The sequence below is a fragment of the Phaseolus vulgaris genome, chromosome 8 (assembly GCF_000499845.2).
Source record: "Phaseolus vulgaris cultivar G19833 chromosome 8, P. vulgaris v2.0, whole genome shotgun sequence".
NCBI lineage: Eukaryota > Viridiplantae > Streptophyta > Magnoliopsida > Fabales > Fabaceae > Phaseolus > Phaseolus vulgaris.
Window position 1 is genome coordinate 60,506,948 of NC_023752.2, and position 21,112 is coordinate 60,528,059.

General features: G+C 31.7%; 1 protein-coding gene across 1 annotated transcript; it reads right to left on the minus strand.

The window, feature by feature from the left end:
- Positions 1 to 19,606: 19,606 nt before the first annotated feature.
- Positions 19,607 to 20,641, minus strand: LOC137825995 (protein LIGHT-DEPENDENT SHORT HYPOCOTYLS 6-like). The gene has a single exon (XM_068631830.1). The coding sequence runs from the start codon at positions 20,338 to 20,340 to the stop codon at positions 19,690 to 19,692; it is 651 nt and encodes a 216-aa protein (XP_068487931.1). The 5' UTR covers positions 20,341 to 20,641; the 3' UTR covers positions 19,607 to 19,689.
- Between the last annotated feature and the right edge of the window lie 471 nt (positions 20,642 to 21,112).

The window sequence follows — 21,112 nt, forward strand, 5'->3', positions numbered from 1 at the left end:
AAGGGATTTCAAATAAGAAAAAACAAGCAATGAAATATAATTAAGAGAAATTAAAATGATTGTTGTTTGAAAACAATATTATAAAAAATGCATTCTTTTATTCTGAAAACAATATTATCATTATTATTATATGGAAAGAAAAATAATTTTTTACATCTTGTTTTTCCAAAATAAATTAACGTATATTATTATTTTATCTCTTTTTTTTTATCATCTTTATATTTTTCTCTCTTTTATATATCTTTCACTGGATAATGTTTTGCATGTCAAAAAATAAATTTCGATATTATAGCCCCCTTCCACACACACAAAAAATTGCCCTCCAAAATTATCATTTGAATTATATGTGTTTAGAAGAAAAACTCACGTTAGAAGTTTTTTAATGCCCCACCCCCCAAAAGAAATTTTCCTTTTTTAACCTTAAACATGTTAACTTCTGGGTAGGGTTTTTTTAAGCAAAAATCTGGGTAGGTTTTAAAACCTTCCATTATATAAGTCTAACGCAATTAGTACATGGGTGAGAATTAATTTAGTTCTTCTTCAACACTTGAATTAACCTAGTTGTAAAAGTTCAATTATTAATATTTATTGTTTTAAAAAAAAAAAAAATCCGCATGAACACTACACGTTGTTTTCTGTGTGGTTCTACAACTTTGTTTGGGTCAACTACAGACTACATCACTTGAGCCCAAATTCATTTTTATCCAACCCAAAAAAACTCATATTTCTATGCCAATAAATTTAGCAGATCACATCACTTTACTTTCAGGGTGAGGTAAGAAGGTAAGAATGAAAAATTCTTTTCATTTTTATCCACCAACCCAAAAAAACTCATTCATTTATATGCCAATTGATTAGTTAAAGTTTTTTTATTAATCATAGCGTTGGTGTATATTCAATAACATAAATGTATTTGTTAAGATGATAGATAATAAAAAAGTTGGTCTCTCATGGTGGTCGGAAATTAAGCAAATTCGGGGTATCTCATCCTCAAATCAACACACTTGTGTTTATTTCGGGATTATTGTCACGCACAATAACAATTATGAAGTGGTTGATAGGGGATTGTAGGGTGGACATGGATTGGATTTTCCAAAATCCAATCTAAATCCAAATCCAAATAAGTGGGTTGGATTTAAAATCCACAGAGACTAACTTAGCTCGAACTAGGCCTAAGCCGACTCAATCTGGACGCAGAACAACTCGGTTCTACATCGGCCCCAACCCAAACGATTCGACATCGGCCTCGGCCCAAACGACTATACATCGGCTCGGGTCCGAACGACTCGACATCGGTCTTGGCCTGAACGACTCGACATTGGCTCGGGCCCGTCGACATCGTCCCGGGCTCGCTCGCCTCGACATCGGTTGGGGCCCGATCGTCTCAACATCGACCGGGCCCGCTCGCTTCGACATCGATTTGGGTTCGATCGGCTCGAGATCGGCCTGGGCCAAAACGACTGGACATCAGCCTGGGCCGAACGATTCGACATCGTCCCGGGCCCGCCAGACTAGACATCGGCCCAGGCTCGCTCGGCTCGACATCGGCCTGGGCGCGCTAGACTCGATATCAGTTGGGCCCGCTCGACTCGACATCGGCCCGCTCAGCTCGACATTGGCCCGGGCCCGCTCGACTCGACATTGGCTCGGGCCCGTTCGACTCGACAACAGCTTGAGCCCGCTCGGCTCGACATCGGCCCGGGCCCGCTCAGCTCAACATCGAATCGGGCTTGTTCGACTCGACATCAGTTGGAGCCCGCTCGGCTCGACATCGGCCCGGGCCCGCTCGCCTCGAAATCGGCCCGGGCCCGCTCGACTCGAAAACGGCTCGAGCCCGGTCGCATCGACATCTGCCCGGGCCCGTTCGGCTTGACATCGGCTTGGTCCTGTTCGACTCGACATCGGCTCGACATCAGCTTGAGCCCGCTCGCCTCGACATCAGGTTGGGGCCCGATCGTCTCGACATCGACCGGGCCCGCTCGCTTCGACATCGACCCGGGCCCGCCAAACTCGACATCGGCCTGGGTCCACTCGCTTCGACATCGGCTCGGGCCCGCTCGGCTCGTCATTGGCCCGGGCACGCTCGGCTCGATATCGGTCGGGCCCGCTGGGCTCGACATCGGCTCGGGCCCGCTCGGCTCGACATCCGCCCGGGCCCGCTCAACTCGACATCCGCCTGGGCCCGCTCAGCTCGACATCGGCCCGTGCCCGTTCGGCTCGACATCGGATCGGGCCCGTTCGACTCTACATCAGCTTGAGCCCGCTCGGCTCGACATCGGCCTGAGCCCGCTCGGCTCGAAATCGGCCCAGGCCCGCTCGACTCGACAATGACCCAGGCCCAGTCGCATTGACATCTGCACGGGCCCGCTCGACTCGACATCTACCTGAGCCTAGTTTGCTCGACATCGGCCCGGGCCCGGTTGGCTCGACATCTGCCCGGGCCCGCTCACCTCAAAATCGGTCCGGTCCCTCTCGCCTCGAAATCGGACCGGGCCCGCTCGCCTCGAAATCGGATCGGGCCCGCTTGCCTCGACATATGTCCGGGCCCAACCGTCTCGACATCGACCAGACCCGCCGCTTTGACATCGATTTGGATTCGCTCGGCTCAACACCAGCCCGAGCCTGAACGATTCAAAATCGGCCCGAGCCTACACGACTAGACATCGGCTCGGGCCCACACGACTCGACATCGGCCTCAGCCCGCACGACTCAACATTGGCCTAAGCTCGAATGACTAGATATCGACCCTGGCCCCCTCGGCTCGACATGAGCTTGGACCCGCTTGGCTCGTCATCAGTCCGGGCCCACTCGGCTTGACATCGGCCCGGGCTCATTCGGCTTGACGTGGACTTGGGTCAACTTTGCTCAACCTGCGCCTGAATTGTCTTGGCTCAACCTGGATCGGGCCAAGTCAAAATCCAACCCAAAATACAATTTGGATAATCCAAAAATGTATCCAATTCATATCTAATCCATATCCAATTAAATGGATTGGATTTAAAATCCAAAAATATGGATTTGGATTTGAAATAAATCCATTTAAATGGATCAAAACTAATATGGATTTGGATTATTATGGATTGGATTTTGTAATTTGGATTTTTTGCCCACCCTTAGGGGATTGTTTTCAGTCTTTGTGGAGAGGTGACACAAGCATACCAACGCCTTCTACATTCTGAATGGTAAAATGACGATATTGTCGAATGATGTGTCGGCGTTCTATATCTTTACAATTTCCTACGTACATCCTCATGAAATTCTTTGTAAATTCAACTATTTTGGTGAAGTTATTAAGGATTGACCAGGGTGATACATCCTCAAAGATGAGACAATGTCAGGGTGCATGATAGGAATGCAGAGGCCCACTCGTCCAAACCCATTAGGATGACCCGAAAACCCACTTACCTAAGTGACTATGTGTGAAGGAGAATTATGATGAGTCATATACAATTCTGTTTTTCTGCTGAGTCATAGGGGTAGATACGCAATCAAATTCTGTTTTGTTGTTTCCTTGTATTGCGGGTTGCCATTGATTGGCGTTAGATAATTTGTTTAAATACTACTATGATGAAAGGAATGAGAATAAGAAAAATAATTATTTCTTATCTTCTCTCTTATTTGTTTTCTGGAGGTTTCTTCCCTTGACCTCGAATCCAAGGGAGTGACCCTAGCTCTATTATTGCACACATTAGACTAAGTCAGCTCTAAGAAGTCTATAAGGGGTGTTGCATCTGGAAAACTTCAGAGTGTGTTGCGAATATATTTATTGTATCTTATAGAATACACTATATTTGGTGATAAGAGAGTCACTTTCATCCCTCTTTCATACTTGCAGTTGTTTAGAAATCGACCTTAGACTAATTAGCTTAGAACATGAGTTTGAAACTATAAATGAGTTGAAGACTATGGGCCAAGAAAATAATGGAGTCCATGTATGTAGATGATGGAGATCACTTTCAAATTGTGAGTGGCAATTCACGTGATTTCTTAGGTCTCTTTCAAAGTTGAAATGAAAGTTCTTAAACGAGGCATGGAATAAATTGGTGATTGAGAGTCACAGATCCCCTCGTAGATGAATAGGTGCAGTTGGCAGACACATATTTAGGAGTAGCTTTGAAATGAATTAATTAGGAAAGTTCACCTGAGGGAGACACACTAACAAGAAAACTGTGATTCTAATTTATTGTGTATGAGTTGGTGTCTATGAAGAATGTGTCCCTTCATCAACGTACTACCCAAAATTACACTATACATCACCAATGAGGGACCCTCCAATAGTACACTTCACAGTTTTGAACTCATTCACTGTCACAGTCTCGCAATGAAAGAGGAACATCATCAATTAATTAATTAATCAATATCAAATTCCATACATACCCATTATCTGTCATAGGATTCCTGTGCCCTAAATTTTCCACACCTTCTCACTTCCTTTTAACCTTTCCAGCTATTCAATCTCAACAAAACAATGACATCACAGTTTACAACTTCGTCTTCACCATCCAATTTCACCCTAGTGGATTTCCTTTCTTTTCTTCAAGACTACTTACTTATATCTTTGTTTTTTTATTTTATTTTAAAGTGAGAGTTGATTTTAAAAATTATAAATATAAAAGAAGTTGTAAGGTGAGAGGTATAGAAGTCGTGTCAAAATAACAAGTGATAAAAGTAAAGTCTTATTAAGTTTAAATTGATTATATTTGTATTTATACAGAAAAAAAATCTAAATAATATTTGAAATTGGTTCTATGTCGGTTATTTTCTCGTTCTTTATTTTAAGTTTTTTTTTAATTGTTTGTACTTGATCGAAGTTTACCAAAAAAAAGTATTCTAATGATTAAGTAGATACTCTGTATTAAGATTGCATAGTAAAAGTTAATTAAAGTATATTTTATTTTTTGTTAAAGGGTTTATTTATAGTGTTTAATCATGAGTCTTTGTTTTAATCCACTAAATCTATCGAATATCAATTAAAGTGATTTTTTTTTTTTTGCATTATCCATGACAAGGATGCATATTGGTATGGTATATTTCTTTGCTACTTGAATCACTTGTAGAATTTACATGTTTCTCTACTCTTTCCACACTATGACTGCAGATCCAATATAATATATGAACAGATCCAATGCAGTGACTGCAGACCTGTCACATAAAACAAACCATACTTGGTATTCAGTACATTTTTTTCTGATAAAAAAAAAACATTATGGTCTCAAACAACATACTTGTAAACCATTTCTTCTGAAATTCTTTTTCAGGTTATATAATGAATAAAAAACTCTAATTTCTAACAAATTTTCATATGGACTTGCTAAACTTTTTTATTTCTCGCAAAGATATATATGGAAAATTACAAATCAACGAGATGACAAATAAGTAGATCAAACAAATGTGAGAACAGCGGAGACAAAGCTCTAGAATGAGAGGCTAAAAATAAATATTTTTATTTTTCCATTCAATAAAATATATAATCACAAATAATAGTATATTACTATTAATACATTTTAAGTTTTCGAGGAGTCATAGCCTTGGATATCCCTTTACTCTCAGATTTTTTTTTTATAATAGTGTAATATGCTTTTGAGTTTTTGAAAATCGACAAATTAAAATTTTATTGTTGAATTGGACAAATTGTATATTGGAAGTGAGTTAATTTTGAAAAAAATCATATTATATGATGGTGAGTTTCAACATTTTCAAAGAATCATATTCTTCACATAACATTTGTAAACTTTTTGCAATCAAATTTTTAAAGCATATTGTATTTAGAAAATATGATTTTAATTAATATAAAAAAATTAAATTTGCTATATCCTGCACTTCATATCTAATTACATGCAACCAGATTTCCCTTCAAATATACTCATTTCAAAGGTATTTAATAGTTTTCCAAGTGCTAGCCAAAAGTGTGATATATTTCAAAAAAAAAAGAAAAAAAAAAGGTATCATATGTTATTGATTCAAGTACAAATATGTGGATTAAAGATATTGAAATTAATTTAATAAAAAAATAAAGAGATTTAAAAGGATAATTTACCTTCTATGAGATACAAATTTTTTAAATTTTGACCTAAAATTATAAATTATATTTTATTTAATTTTAAAATTTTAAAACTTAAAATAAAAAAGTGAGTCACTCTTTTGAATACCAAATTTAAGTATTGAGCAACCAAATGAAAGTAAACAAAAAATTAATGGATTATTCTTTTAGTGCCCTTTTATATTGACGAATAATTAATATTTAGTCTTATCTTAGTGTCATGTCACATAGTGAGCTTTACTTTTAAAACTTTCAAATTATTCTTATCCTAGGGAGTAGACCTAACTCCTAACAGTCCTTTTTGCAATATTTTATTTATGTATTTTACATTTGATTATAATATAAATATAGTTTAATTTTGTCAAAATATTTTATTTTACCGTAATATAACTCTTATAAAATATTTATTTAATTTTTAATTTTCATATTATTTAATAATATTTAATATAGTAATGTGTGAAAATTCTAGAAGACGTGTTCGAATACCGAATGAAGGTTTTCAGAAAAATTTTTGGCATTCAAATATATTAATATAAGAAAATATTATGAATTTTAATGTGAAAGAAAAATGGTCCTTTAAGTTATGAAACTATACTCCTTTGGATCGAAATCTTCTTTTATATAATTTTTAGCCTTTGGAATAAAGGATGTCAGCAGAAAATAACATTTTATTGATTTATTGATTAAATTATCAATTTAAAATATTTATAATTAAATTAACAATTATGATATATTAGAAAAGAGACGTGTCCAGTTTTATCTAAAAATAGATTACTTATAGTTTATTGTAGTATAAACGATGTTTCATTTAATATTAAAACCTTAAAATAGATTTATATTAATGTCCATATTTTTTTAACCAGTATTGATTTTATTTCATGTATTATTTATTATAGTCAACCTTAGTATATCTTCTTCTTGGTTTCATTAATTAAAATAGGTTTTAATATAAAGAATTTTTAGCACATGAGTTTAAAAAGTTGTTAAGATATTTTGAACATACATTGAGAATAATAGTAATACCTTGTTCAACTATAATTAAGATATTTTATTAACTAATATGATTTTTATTAACTTTTTAAAATAGTTGTAAATTAATTATCTAATGATAAAAAAAAATCCATTAATTAATTCTTAAAAATATCAAGTTATCCACAGAATAATTTTGTTGAAATCTTAATAGGAAATATTAGTTAATCAATACCCATATGTATTAACATATGAAATCTAATTTTGGTTTGCATCACTTGAAAGTTCATTTTTCCTTCTTAAAAAAATAATTATTCAAAAATATAACAATGACAGACTGTCGAAATTATGTAAGTACACTGGAGAAAATTAATGATTAAAAATAATTCTGTTGAAGAAGAGAGGGGGATTTTTTTTCAACCACACGTAATTGCAAAATCTATTACTTTAAGGTAAAAAAAATCTGTTTTTTAATCTGCAATTTTATCATCATTAATTAAACTCGTATTTAGTGGCCCCTCATGTTTTGAAAATTTACTTAATAGAAAAATATGCGTGTACTTGTCATCGTTGTGATTACTATTAATTATTGCTAGCTAATAATATTCTATATTTCTATCATATGTTTTTTAAGGTAAATTAACTTGTTACAAAAATTAGTCAAGCGATTGTCATAAATTTTAAAAAAAGTTAATATTATGACTGTTTAAACTTTTTTTTCCTTTCCATTTTACAATTCCGTGACAAGTTTTCTTTTGGGGTCAAACTTTTTTTGCCTAAATAATATTAAAAATATTAATAGTAATTTCTTGCAATGAATTAGATATTTAAGATCTGTACATGGTGACAAATGTATAAGCTCCTTCATTATAGACAACATTTCAGAGAAGTAATTGTAATGAAATAAATTACATTTTTCTTTTCCTGTTACCTTATATTCTGAGTGTCTGCAGTTTGGTTTATCATATTAAGAAAAGTGCACCTTTTTTTTAAGTTTTCTCTGACTAAGAAGAAGGAATTAACATTTTTTAACAAATATTCTCTTATACATTGAATTAAGAGTGAAACAGATATAATTTATCAATCACTAATTGAGTTCTATTTTTTTAATAAAAAAATATATATAAATAAAAGAACATATAGGTATACAAAATTCTATAAAAAAAAATCCTTATAAAAGAAAAGAAAAAAGACCATTTTTTATAGTTTTCGTAAAGTTTCGAGATGAGCAACTAACAATAATCTGAATAGATCCTTGCAACTATCACATAAAACATAAAATTTCAATAAAGAAATCTTTCACCTTTATGTATTAAAACTAGCATATCCTCAATGTGTCTAAATAAGTAAAATTGTTAACCTAATGAAAAAATATTTTAGGGTTTAAATAAATTATTGGTTTTTAAATTAGTTTTTATTATTGTTAAATAATTTCTAAATTGGTATCTAATTGGTACCAAATTTAGAAATTAAATAATTGGTAGTTAAAGCCTCAGTAACTAATTAGATATTAATTTAAAAACTATTTAACAATAATAGAAACTAATTTAGAACCATTTTTTTTTTTAATTTCTAAAATAGTCTCTAATTTAGTTACTATTACAACTAATTATTTTATTTTCTAAAAATTGATTTCTATTTAATGATTTTATTGTAGTGTACATTATATAGTCCATGTCCAAATTGAGAACACATTATTTTTGTGTAACTAATTAAAGTTGTAGGATGAAATCATGATTTTATAAAAAACCACTCACCAAGATAAATTTCATTAAGAATGATTTTCCTTGATTACATTTACTCTAAATGAGAAAAAAAAACAATTTCAACATTAGGGCAAACTGAAACAGATACATTATACTATGACCTTTAAACTTGTGGTTTAAACTCAAGTGAACACTTTATAATTTGAGAGGAAGGAAGAGCTATATGATAAACACAATTACAGTGATGTTGGACGAGGTAATGAAGCATACCAAACAACATAGTAGTGTGAAGAGGTTGGAGTTTGTACGTATTGAGTACCTTAATGAGAGGAGAGAGTGAGAATGAGAGAGAGACAAGGAGTGTCAGGAAACGAATCTACGTGCAAGATACCCCTGTCGGTGACTGAACCAGCAAATTGTCAAAGTAGTTTTGGTCCCATTTCACTCACACGCATCATGTCCATCTTCATAAACCATTTACCTATTTACTTCTCCATCTTTTGAAATATGTATATGTTGTCTTCTCTTCCTTTGGACCAAACACATACACTTCCCCACTTCATCACTCTTCCACCAACACCAACACCAACACCAACTTTCATTTAACCCCAAATGCATACCTAGGCCCTGCTGTACTTTTTCTCTGCAACTCAAAAATCTCCACCTCCTCTGTTGCTTTTTGTTTCCTTATATCTCATTTTACCACTTTTTCTTTCATTCTGCACTTTCCAATCTCCACATGCACACCATGGTGTGTGTCACCCTATACGTTAGTTTCTTCATCTGAACCTTACCTTAGTCAAAAAATTCAGCTTCAAGTTCATCTCTACCAAATGTAACTTCATCTTAATCTGTTCAGGTGAGTTATACTGATGTAAGAGTGAGTTTATATACTCACTTAAAAAGGGAAAGAATGCGAAGAGAAAAATCTACAATTATAAATGAATGACTGAAATTAAATTATAGAGTTATTTGACTGTTTTAAAGTGGTTAATTACCTGATCATTTAAAAAATAGATTTAGAATTTTGTGTATTCAACTTTTCGTACTTGAAATACTATCACTGCATTGATAGTTGTCCACCTTTGGAGGAACAAAAATATAATAAATTTAATAGTGGTATCAGTGTAATAAAGAGTTTACATTGTCAATAATCAATCATATTCTACCATTAACATGATTTTAAATTAAGATAGTTGTTGCAGAAGTTAATAAATTTACCATATATAAGTATGATATGCTTTGGCACTGGACGAATGATTTTGTACTATTTTTGAAGTAAAAAATACTCATTTTCTTATGGCTAAATAATTCTTACCAGCTACAAACTCATCTTGCCCTATTAATTCTACCCTACCCAAAGTGATTTTTGATTAATTTATCTAATATAGTATTATATTTATATTAGTATTATCTATCGCAAAATTATAAATTAAGTAGTTATATATTTCTTTGATTTTATATAATTTTAAAAATAGTATATTATGTCAATAAGTAAAATTTAGTCCATCTTAAACTATATATTGGCATGTCAAAATGAGAGAGAATTTAGATTTAAAAATCATCCCTCAAAGAACAATTAAAGAAAACGGAGTTGATTTTTATATAAAAACATACATAAATAGAGCCGTCGATTTGTGATCGATCATACGTCACCAATATCTTATTCATTTCTTTCATCATTACTACATACCAATCCATTAGAATAAAATATAATAAAGTAGGATAACATTTAAATAGTAACCCATCAAATCATGTTTTGATTATTAATATATATATATATATATATATATAATCTAAATTCTAAACTCTAAATTATTTTTATGTTTCAGATAAATTAATTTATAGTCAATTATGAAATTAATTTATACTACAATTAATTGTAAATTACTCAAATTTGATTTGCTATTACTCAATGAAATTTGTTTTCTGGTAAATTTTAATGTATTTTTAAAAAATTTATAAATCATTTAGTTAATATTGAGGAAGATTGTATATGGTTAAAAAAAGTGATTGGTCCGGACTAGAGTGGCAATAGTGATTAATACACCGTCAGAATAAGGATATTTATTTACGGATAATATTTTTCTAGAGTTTTTTTTCTACAGATGTTGGTGTTACAGGTAATTATGCAAAATTACGCATTTCAGTTTAGTGTGTAGAATTGGACTTAGACATTTTTTTATGAATGAGTTAATTGAAATTTGTTTTTTAAAAGAGGTTTTTTAGAATGATTGAATATTGTATATATTATTTAACATTTATTTTTTTGAATGTTCTAATATTTACAAATTTTTCTTACTTCTTATTTCTCTAATAAGGATGATTTTCTTTCTTTTATTAAGAGTGATGATACTCATTTGGTTAAATTGATTAAGCTTAGTGTGATAACTTTTTCTATTTGAATGATATGACGTATGAGAAACTATGCTAGATTTCTGTATAAGATTGATGTTTCTAAGACTATTTCGATAATTAAAGATTTAACTTGTCCTGTGGGAAGTTTGTTTAAAGTTTCAATGAAAAATGATATGTTGGATTTCAACGTGATTAAGTTTTTTGGTATTACTAGTAAATTTCTCCGTCCCCTTCCTGTTAGATGTGAGTTCCCTTCACCAAGTTAGGTTAAAATTAACATTAATGGAGCTGCTAGGAGATATCCTGGTCTTGCTACTCATGGAGGTATTTTTTGTGGGAGTAGGAGGGAGTTTATTGGTGTTTTCTCTGCATTTCTTGAAGTTCAGATTGCTATGGTTGATGAATTTTATGAAGTTATATATACTATGGAGGAAACTCAAAAGACGGGGCTTACAAATGATTTATATTTTTTTATTGCTAAGACTAATGTTTGGTGAATTTTTCGTAATCAATGAAATAATTATCTTAATTACGGTGGGAAAATCAAGTTTAGGGTTACTCATATTTTTCGTGAAGAAAATGTGTGTGCTGTGAGTTGACTAATTAAGGATTTATTCATATAAAATCATTTTATTAGTACAATAGGTTTCAATCTAGTTTGTTCTTATTTTGTCCCCCATATTTTTTTGTTTTTTTTTAATAATATTTTTTTCATATAATGGCAGATGATTATTGTTACTTTAAGTGTTAGTCTAGTTAAGATGCAAAATTGCATTTAAATACCTAAATGAAAGCTTTTATAAAAATATACATATATATATATATAAAAACTATTTTTCCAAAGAAAGTTTATGCATATTTTTATCAATAAATTGGTATTAATATAAATTTTAGATGATATATGATGAAATTAAAAAATAATTAAACTACAATTTTAATAGATTAAACCCGATTAAATAAATTAATTATACAACGTTTTATTTTATTTTTATCACTTAATTTATCGTAGTACCTTCTACAAATTGTCCAAATCATGACACTCTTTGCATTATTTATATAAATATACACTTTTAAAGAAATAAAATGCAAAGCCAAATAAATTGTTGAAGCACATACGCTACGCAACACAATCAAAATAAGTTATTTTATTAGACTTCTAGAATAAGAGGGACTGGTAGAAGACACGTCATCAACGACAGCAAATCTTACATTAATATATCTTTAGAGAGAGATTATTGCAAACAACAAATATTAAATAATTAATATATTTTGCAGGAATCTAACCAATTATTAAGCTTCCTCCTTTTATAACTTTTTATAGAATTAGTTGAGTTGGATACATAACATAAAAAAATAGTAATGTATTTAAGAGAGTTAATAATGCATTAATTGAAGTAATATATTTGCTTAAATAATGCATGTTAACACTTGGAAAACTTAGAATATTTGACAAAGTTATCGAATTTCATGTTTCCAATTAAGTTACTTTATTCCTTTTTAAAAATATTTTTTATATTATTTTTCTATGTGATAAAATATGATTGTTGAAATATATGGTGTCTTGAATGTTAAACTTTGTGATATTTATCATGATATTTTTATAAAAAGGATTAAAAAAAATTATGTTATTGTCTAAAATTCTTCCAAAATAATTCTTATACAACTATCACCAACAAAATTCTATTTCATTTAAATAGTAAAAATGATGAGAACTCCTAAAAATTATCAAAACTTCATCAATTAAGTAATATTCCATCTAATAACTTTGAGAGGGTAACACCTTTAATATTAAAATTAGTTTTTTAATTACTTAGGAACAAATTTTTATTGTTAAAATTTTGAAAATATCTTACATATAAAATCTGAAACATAACATAATGTCATGAGTTATCCATACACATAAATATGTGTGTATGTGTCAACATATAATATTTGTAAGTTACAATAATCTAAAATATAAAAAAATATGAATAATTGTTATGAACTCTTACTTGAAGTATTCTTCAAAAGAGGGAGGATGTATCAAATCTAAGAGGTGTTGACTCATGAAGATGAAGTAAGCTTGCAATATTCAAGGATATCAAAACAAAAACAAAAGCAATTTTGAAAAAAAATTAGAAAAAAATATTTCTAACTTAAATCACTAAAAAAATTCATGAAATAGACCAATTTTAAAAAAAAAATAATTAGTTGTTATAATGATTAAATTAGAGACTATTTTAAAAACTAAAAAAAAATTAATTTATAAATTAGTTTATATTATTGTTAAATGGTTTTTAAATTGATATCTGATTAACTACCAAAGTTTTTCTACCAAATTTAGAATCTAAATAATTAGTAGTTAAAATTTATAATCTATTCAACCCATATCTCAACAAAACTTTATACATGCATATATTATACTGTAAAAAAAGAAATTGAAATATAAGAGAAAAATATTATTAAAAGTAAACATATAAAAAGATTAAATTATTCTAAACTTGTATCTTCTAGCCAAAGGAAAAATGAAAAAGGTTTCAAAAATTTAAAGAGAAAAAAAAATATAAATAATTTTTTTTAGAGAAACGATAAGGTTTATAAATGAATTACTAATTAATTAAAATTTTAATTTATATCTTAAATATAACTTTATCACTTTAACCTTTATTTTTTAAATAATTTCTGTTTAACATAAAAACTTACTTTACATTTCGATTTACATTGGAGAGATTATATATGATTGTAAGGCATAAGACGTTTAATTAACTATTATTATAACATAAATGCATTCGAGTTTGCAATTTTTTTTATTTGTTTGGCAGAAATGTTGTTTTATGCAAATGCGATTAAGCATGTGGTGTAGTCCTTGAATGTGAAACAAAGTTGTGAATACGAACTCCAAAATATTCTCATGAAAAGTAAGTTGAATTATGAAACACTTGTAGAATTAAGGGTTTAGAAAAATAATTTATGACCTATTTCTTTAAAAACTAGGTAAAACTAATTGGGGTTGGAATGTACTATTTACATGAATTTTAAATTAAAAAATTGATAGAATTAAAATAGTTTATATTGTATTGGGGGAGGGAAATTAAGTAGAAGTACATAAAATAAAACATGTCTTTTAATTACTAACGATGTCCCCAATGAAAAGTGGCACTTTTTCCAACCATTCAATTATTGGATCTGTTCCTTTGAAGAGCCATTACAAACGTTCCACTCATTTGTCGCCCATTGTTTTAGTCTAAAGTCTCAAAATCCATGCTACATCACGGGTCCAGCGTAAAAGTTATTCATTCCATCTTTTCATTTTTTAATAAAACTTTACAATTTCATCTCTAACTTAATTTTATACATTTTTTAATTTCTGTTCTGTTGTATGATCGGGAAAAACTCTCCTTGCTTATTATATTAATACTTCTTCTAATCTAAGTATTTGGTATATGATGTTTGAATGGAATAAATATTGTTTAATTTTTTTTTATCAGTAATAAAAAAAAAATCACTTTAGGAGTGGTCCAACCCTTATACATAAAGAACTAGCGTTTTATCAACCTCCAACCAAAAAACATCTTCCAACTTAAATAAGGAACAACCAAACCAACTAAAGAAAGCATTAAACAACCAGCCTCATACAATTCAATGGGTTCAAAATCCAGTTGAAGTACGTAAAGGAATTACAAGAGAACTTTGTTCAACCCTAAATATTGTTCAATTGATACATTTATCTTGATTTCATTGTGTATTTATAGGATAGTGGTAATTTTTTTTATATTAAACATAAATTAGAATGAACAATCAGATTAATTACGATGTTAGAATTATGTTGTAACATAATTATTTAAATTATGTCGTAAAAAAAGAATGTTTATTAAGTTATTGAGAACTAGTTTCGATTATGTTATCTATTAAAATCAATCCATTTGTTATTTCTCTATATTTCATCTATTTATTCAAAATTATTTAATGATAGATTTGTTTCTATTTTTAAAATGTGAAATATTTATTTATATCAGTAAAATATAATCGTACGTATTTAACTATGAATAATGCACGCTAATTTGAAGGAATATTCAAAATAGGATAATAAGATTTCAAAAAATCACATGCCTGTCTTTTAGAATAGGATAAATATGATGGAAGGACACAAAATTTTGACTTTTTTAATAAATAGTGGGAGATTAGAAATGACTTGTTTAGTAGAGGAAAGAAAAAGAGAGAAGATAAGTGAAAGAGAAAAGAAAATAAGAACAGTAAGTAATAAGTATAGTAAATTAGAGGTGATTTAATTTAATAAAATAGGTGAGAATAAAATAAAATAGAGATAGTTTGATGGAAGAACATTATAGGAGAAATAAAATACAATTTAATTTTTGATATTTTTAATTTTAAGGTTATGTATTTGCATTAACCTTTTGTTATTTATAATGTTATTATGTTATTATTATTTTATTTCTTTTATTGGCATTATTTATATTACTATGATTATCATGGGAGAGAAGTGTATAATGAATTATGAATTCTCCCATATTTGATTATACAATTTATTTTTGGTAAAATAATAATTATACTTTTTTACATGCGGTAATAACAAATTTCCGGCATTTTTTCACTTTTTTGTGCGTTAGCATATTATTTTATTTTAAACTTCAAATATCAACATTAAATAAGAAATAAACTATTATATAAACTAAGAAAATGATGAATTACCGAGTTTTACGTGTGACTAATTAATTTAATAGTAACGAATAAAATGCCTCTAAATTTATATTTATATATTTTTTCTTTTAATATATATATATATATATATATTATAGATATTTTTTATTTTCTCTCTCTCTATATATAACTCTTAATATTTTTATTCTTGTCTTTTATTTTCATATTTACATTCTTACAAAGACTTGAAGTAACTTAAATTCTTTTTTACCTTCTCAGATTTATATTCTTTTGAAGTTTTTTTGAAGTTATCTCTCAAAGTGACTTGTCAATTCTAAATTATTAGAATAGACAACTTCGACATGCAGTTCTTTTCGTTTCAGGTTCTATCCTTTTATTATTTTCTAATTACCGAAAAAGTATTTTTAATTATCGTTATTTTTTGTTTTAGTTATAAAATTAGAAAATATCAAACAAAAGGTGGGAATTCAGTAACAAAAATTAAGAAAAAGAAAAAAAAATCAATCAAGACTTCTAAATTTGTTACTATTCATAAAAAAGTTATAGAAATAAATTTAATTGATGAAAGTGATTAATCATCTATAAATATATTAGAAATGAAAATGTCGGCACAACAAGTGAAAAATTAGAAGATTATTTATAAAAATAGATAATTTGTATCATATTAATTTTTTATAAAAAATTAGCCGGCTCACCCTAAAATTAAATTTGGAAAAGTTTATTTACTACACAAAATAACATCTGTTCTTCATTAGTGATAGCTTATTTTATTTCTTTATTAGTGATAATTGTTCCCGTATGCTAATACAGTCCCACATCGCTTAAGAATCGAAGTCAATGACAGTTTATATACTCAATTCATCCTTCAAGACGCATTTTAAGGACAAAATAGTGACAGAGCACCGACCTTCAAAACGAACAATACCTCGAATGCGGTAATTGACCATAACGATGCTGCCCAACAACCTAAGGTTGAAGCAATAACTTATTTATTGCGTATAAAATAACTGTTCACGTGAAATATTATTTTTACTAGTGAATTAGTATTTTTGTCATGAATTATATAATATAAAATGGTTTCATTCTTGATGTTATTTTCTGAGCCTTCATTTTTGGGGCAAAATTAGAGCATAAAATTTGTTGAAAAAGAAGAAGTGCATGGTGGAGGGGACATTTAGCCACGTGTTGCTACATCGTCCGTTTATTTGTGTCGCGAGAAGCAAGATCATGTGGGTGACCTCATTGGGCTCCATATTGAGGGGGCTAAGCTTCATAAATTTTAGGTATATATTCTCTCTTCAAAATCATTCCTCAATAATGCCACATTTCAAATCGCCATTATTAGGGATAACATACCTGCTTATTATCCCTTCAACTAATCATTTCACATTATCTCCAATACCCAAATAATATTTTCTTTATAAAATTCATAATAAAAACTTATCATATTCATAATAAGAATAAAAATGATCTATCATAGTTATTTTGAGATATTAATATAAAATCAGAGTTATTGAGTTATTTTGAAACTATTAGACGTTTCAGAATTTGAGGATGTTAAATGTTGTTGGCAGTGAGAAGGAGAAGATTAATGAGAAGGTGCAGGTGACATGGGAGAATCATAAAAGCAAGGAAGCCCCACTAAAAACCAGAAGCAAAACATATTTGTGAGTAGTCACAAAACCCCGTTGATTCCACAGTCCAACCTCTCTGTTGAAATATGAATGAAGTGTAGAGTAGACAAAGAACATTAATTGAGACGTGGATGGTGTTGTATGTGGCGACAAAAGAGGATGAAACTGAGAAACTTAGTGGGATACTCTTTATCCTTATCAACTTCGTGATTTTACTCCTTTCGCACTTCACTCTGCTCACACCTCCCTCACCCATATTCTTCTGCACCACATCAGAGGATCAAACAACGTAACAAATAACTATCTCTGCGTCTCTGTGTTCGCACACACATACGGTGGGTGCAAGTAAAATGGTATGCCAAATCGAGAAAGAGAGGGAAAAAGAAAGGAATGGGATCTCAATTTCATTACTATTTTTTAAAAAAAAAATTATCTTTTTGACTTTTTAGAAATCGAAATGGTTAAAGTGGCCACCGGACATAATAAAGAAAAAACAAAAGAAAGTGATAAATAAAGTGCCCTATACGAAATTACGTGGTTCTACAAAAGGCCAGAAAGCGAAAGTTCCCCTTGAATGCAAAAGTGTTGATGGAGAGGAGGGCGAAAAAATTATTGCAAGAAAAGAAACAGACAAAAAAGTAATGCAAAGAAATGTTTTCAGTACATTATCATGAGTAGATGAATGATGAATTTAGTGGATATGGGTCCAAAGTTCCAAATTAGAATTCAGAAATGTGGTTTTGTTTGGAAGTGCCTAGTGGGTCTATGCTATATAATAACAAATAAACCATTAAACAATGGGTGGGTTATGATAATACAAATCAATATTGCAAATTTTTTTATACAATGTAAGGATCGGTTGGCTACAAGTCCTTTTCACGCTTAGGTGGGGTTTACCACAATAAAAAATATCACCAGCAATCACAAGGATCGCTTCTACCACAACACATTATTCTTAATTAACTACCATTTTCAAAATAATTATCTTAACCTAAATTAACCTCATATATATACATTGGATGATGGTGTAAAATTGTATACACTTCCAATAACTAAATTAAAGATTTATATGATGGAATATTATTTTCTGCAAGTGTTGTTATCACAGCAAAGGCAATTGGAGCTGATGAATAGTGCAGAAGGGAATAACCTAGCTATACCTCGAGAAAGAAAGGAAAAGATAGGGAAAAAAAGAGGCAAAGTGGTGAAACTTGAGAAGAAAATCTAAGAGCAGAAAATCTGAGATGAAGTTGCAAAGGAGGAGCACCTGAACAGAAGTGAAAGAAAAGCTGTAAATGATAAGTGCACGTGTGCATCATTGTAGATAGATTGAGGCCAACAGATCTGATACAACCCCGGGGACCAGATGAACAGTGTTGCTGGGAACTAATCTTTATATATAAAAGAAGGATTAGACCTTATTTGACTCCATGTGTTCTTGTTGCCCTTGTTTCAAACACCAGATCCAAAACAAGACAAGGATGAAAGATAAAAAAGAATCATAAGCTTTTCATTTTTTAATTCATTTATCTACCAAACTAAAATGGAAGGCTAAATTCAATTCCTTGGTTTCCTTCCATAAATTGCACTGTTCTGCAGAATCACATCATTGCTGTGTATGTATATATATGATTCTTCTTTTCCCATCAATCTATCTCTCACCGAATTTGTTTTCCAACTGCACCTTGGAGCTTCACCGGGTGAAGACAAAATGTCAAAATGAAATTGAAATGAAATGAGATGTGTTGTTCTCGCTCATGGCATCAGAAATATACGCTACCCAGTGAGAATAAACAAATAAATATATATATATATATATATATATATATATATATATATAATGCAAAGAAAAATCCATAAAGAGGGATACGATTCTCTCCCTCACACTCTCGAACAGTAAACTTCATCATAAGAAAACGAGGAATGGATTTCACATGAAAGTGAAAGGCCTTGGACTCTTCTGCAAGCAAAACAAGGTGTTAATTTTAATCTATGCCTCCACCACTTCCATTCAGCTACCTCATTTCATGAAACACCGGAAAACAAAACAAAGAAGATCAAACATTGAGAAACCTAGTACTGAAACTGAAACACCACTTCAAAGTATAACAGAATCAGATAGTTTTAGTTACACTATATATACATATATATTACTCTATATATGTATTCCTTGTTAGGGGTTAAATTTTTACACTAACCATAGATAAATCAGCATAAATAAATAAATATATATATATATATAAAGCGCAAGCAGAGATAATTTCCTTAAAAATAAAGATAGATAATATGAGTATGAATTGGAAAAAAAATGATGAGAATTATACTATACGGAAGTAGTAGCAGTAGTAACATTAGGAATAGCAGTAGGAGCATCAGTAACGGGAGCTCCGTTAGTAGGGTTATTAGAAGTAGTGGTGGTTACAGTAGAAACCGTGGCGGTGGTGACAGTGGTGGAGATAGTGGTTGTGGTTCTCTTGCGCTTCTTCTTCTCGTAGGGAATTCCTCGTGCTTTGGCCTGGGCTTCCCTTACCTCTCTGAGGTAAATTCGGACAGCCCGAGTGGCGAAGGGATTGGATTCGGGACGGCCTCCGTTTTCTTCAAAGGCCGCCCTGAGTCGTCCGATTAGGGCGTCGAGGCTGCCCCAGGCCTGCTTCAGAGGGCAGGCGCAAGGCGCTGGAGGGTTGGGGTGTCCGAAATAAGGACACCCCGAAATATGCACCTTAGTCTTCCCGAACTGGTCGAGGTACTTGAGAAACTCGATCACGTGCGCCCCACTGCACCGCGCCAACGTCAATGGCGGCTTGTGGTTCCGCAGGTACTGCAAGAACGTGTTCCAGTCCCGCCGCTTCTGCGATTCGTAGCGGCTTGGCACCGCCTGAGGTCCTGACCCCTCGGCCTGCAGAGCTGGTGCTGATCCCTCGGCCGGAGCCTCGGAGGCGGCGGGCGTTGTGGCTGCACCTGCTGCAGCGTCCATGAGGATGGTGAGGAGTAACAGGAAGCAGAAAGAGGTCGTTGGATTGGGGAAATGGAGAGAAGAGAAGAGAAGAGAAGAGAAGAGAAGAAAAGAGAAGAGGGAGCAGAAGAGAGAAGGGTTAAATAAATATATTTGTTTATGTGTTGTGTTATTGAGGGTTGAGGGAGAGAGAGAGAGAGAGAGAGAGAGAGAAAGATTGGGTGATGGGACGTAAAAAAGGCGAGTTGAATGAATTGAATGAATGAGAGGGAGAAGGTGTTTGGTTGAGTGATGCTGGTGGGGGCGAGTGAAGAGCGTTTTGCACAGTGTTCACAAATTCACATGGTGGCCCCTCTTGACATGACCACTTTACTATTCACCACCTTGGCCCCTCCCCTCCCTCCCTCCCTCCATTTTTTCATCTCTTAATAACCATTTTTCTATCTCACAAACCAATAATCTTCGCTCCTCGCTCGCTTAACAATAACTACACGTCACATTATTAAGATGCTGCATAAACTTCCCACTGTTAAATAATGCCTCTCTCTGGTTTTTCAACTTGCAACACTTCATATTGCGCCTGCCCTCGCTAGATCCCATCACTAATAAATGGAGTCTTCAACTAGTCAAATATTTCATGCTAGCCCCTCCTCTTCTTCATCTTCTTCTTTCAATTTGTAATCTTATATTCCATGTATCACACACTAGTGATAGACGATATAAAATATAAAAAAATCCGTATAATTTCAAAAATGTATGGTATAGAAACAATTTTATGTGTACAAGATATATT

What these genes read in the sequence shown, in the direction of transcription:
- LOC137825995 (XM_068631830.1), bottom strand. Translation starts at nt 20,340, where the DNA reads ATGGACGCTGCAGCAGGTGCAGCCACAACGCCCGCCGCCTCCGAGGCT.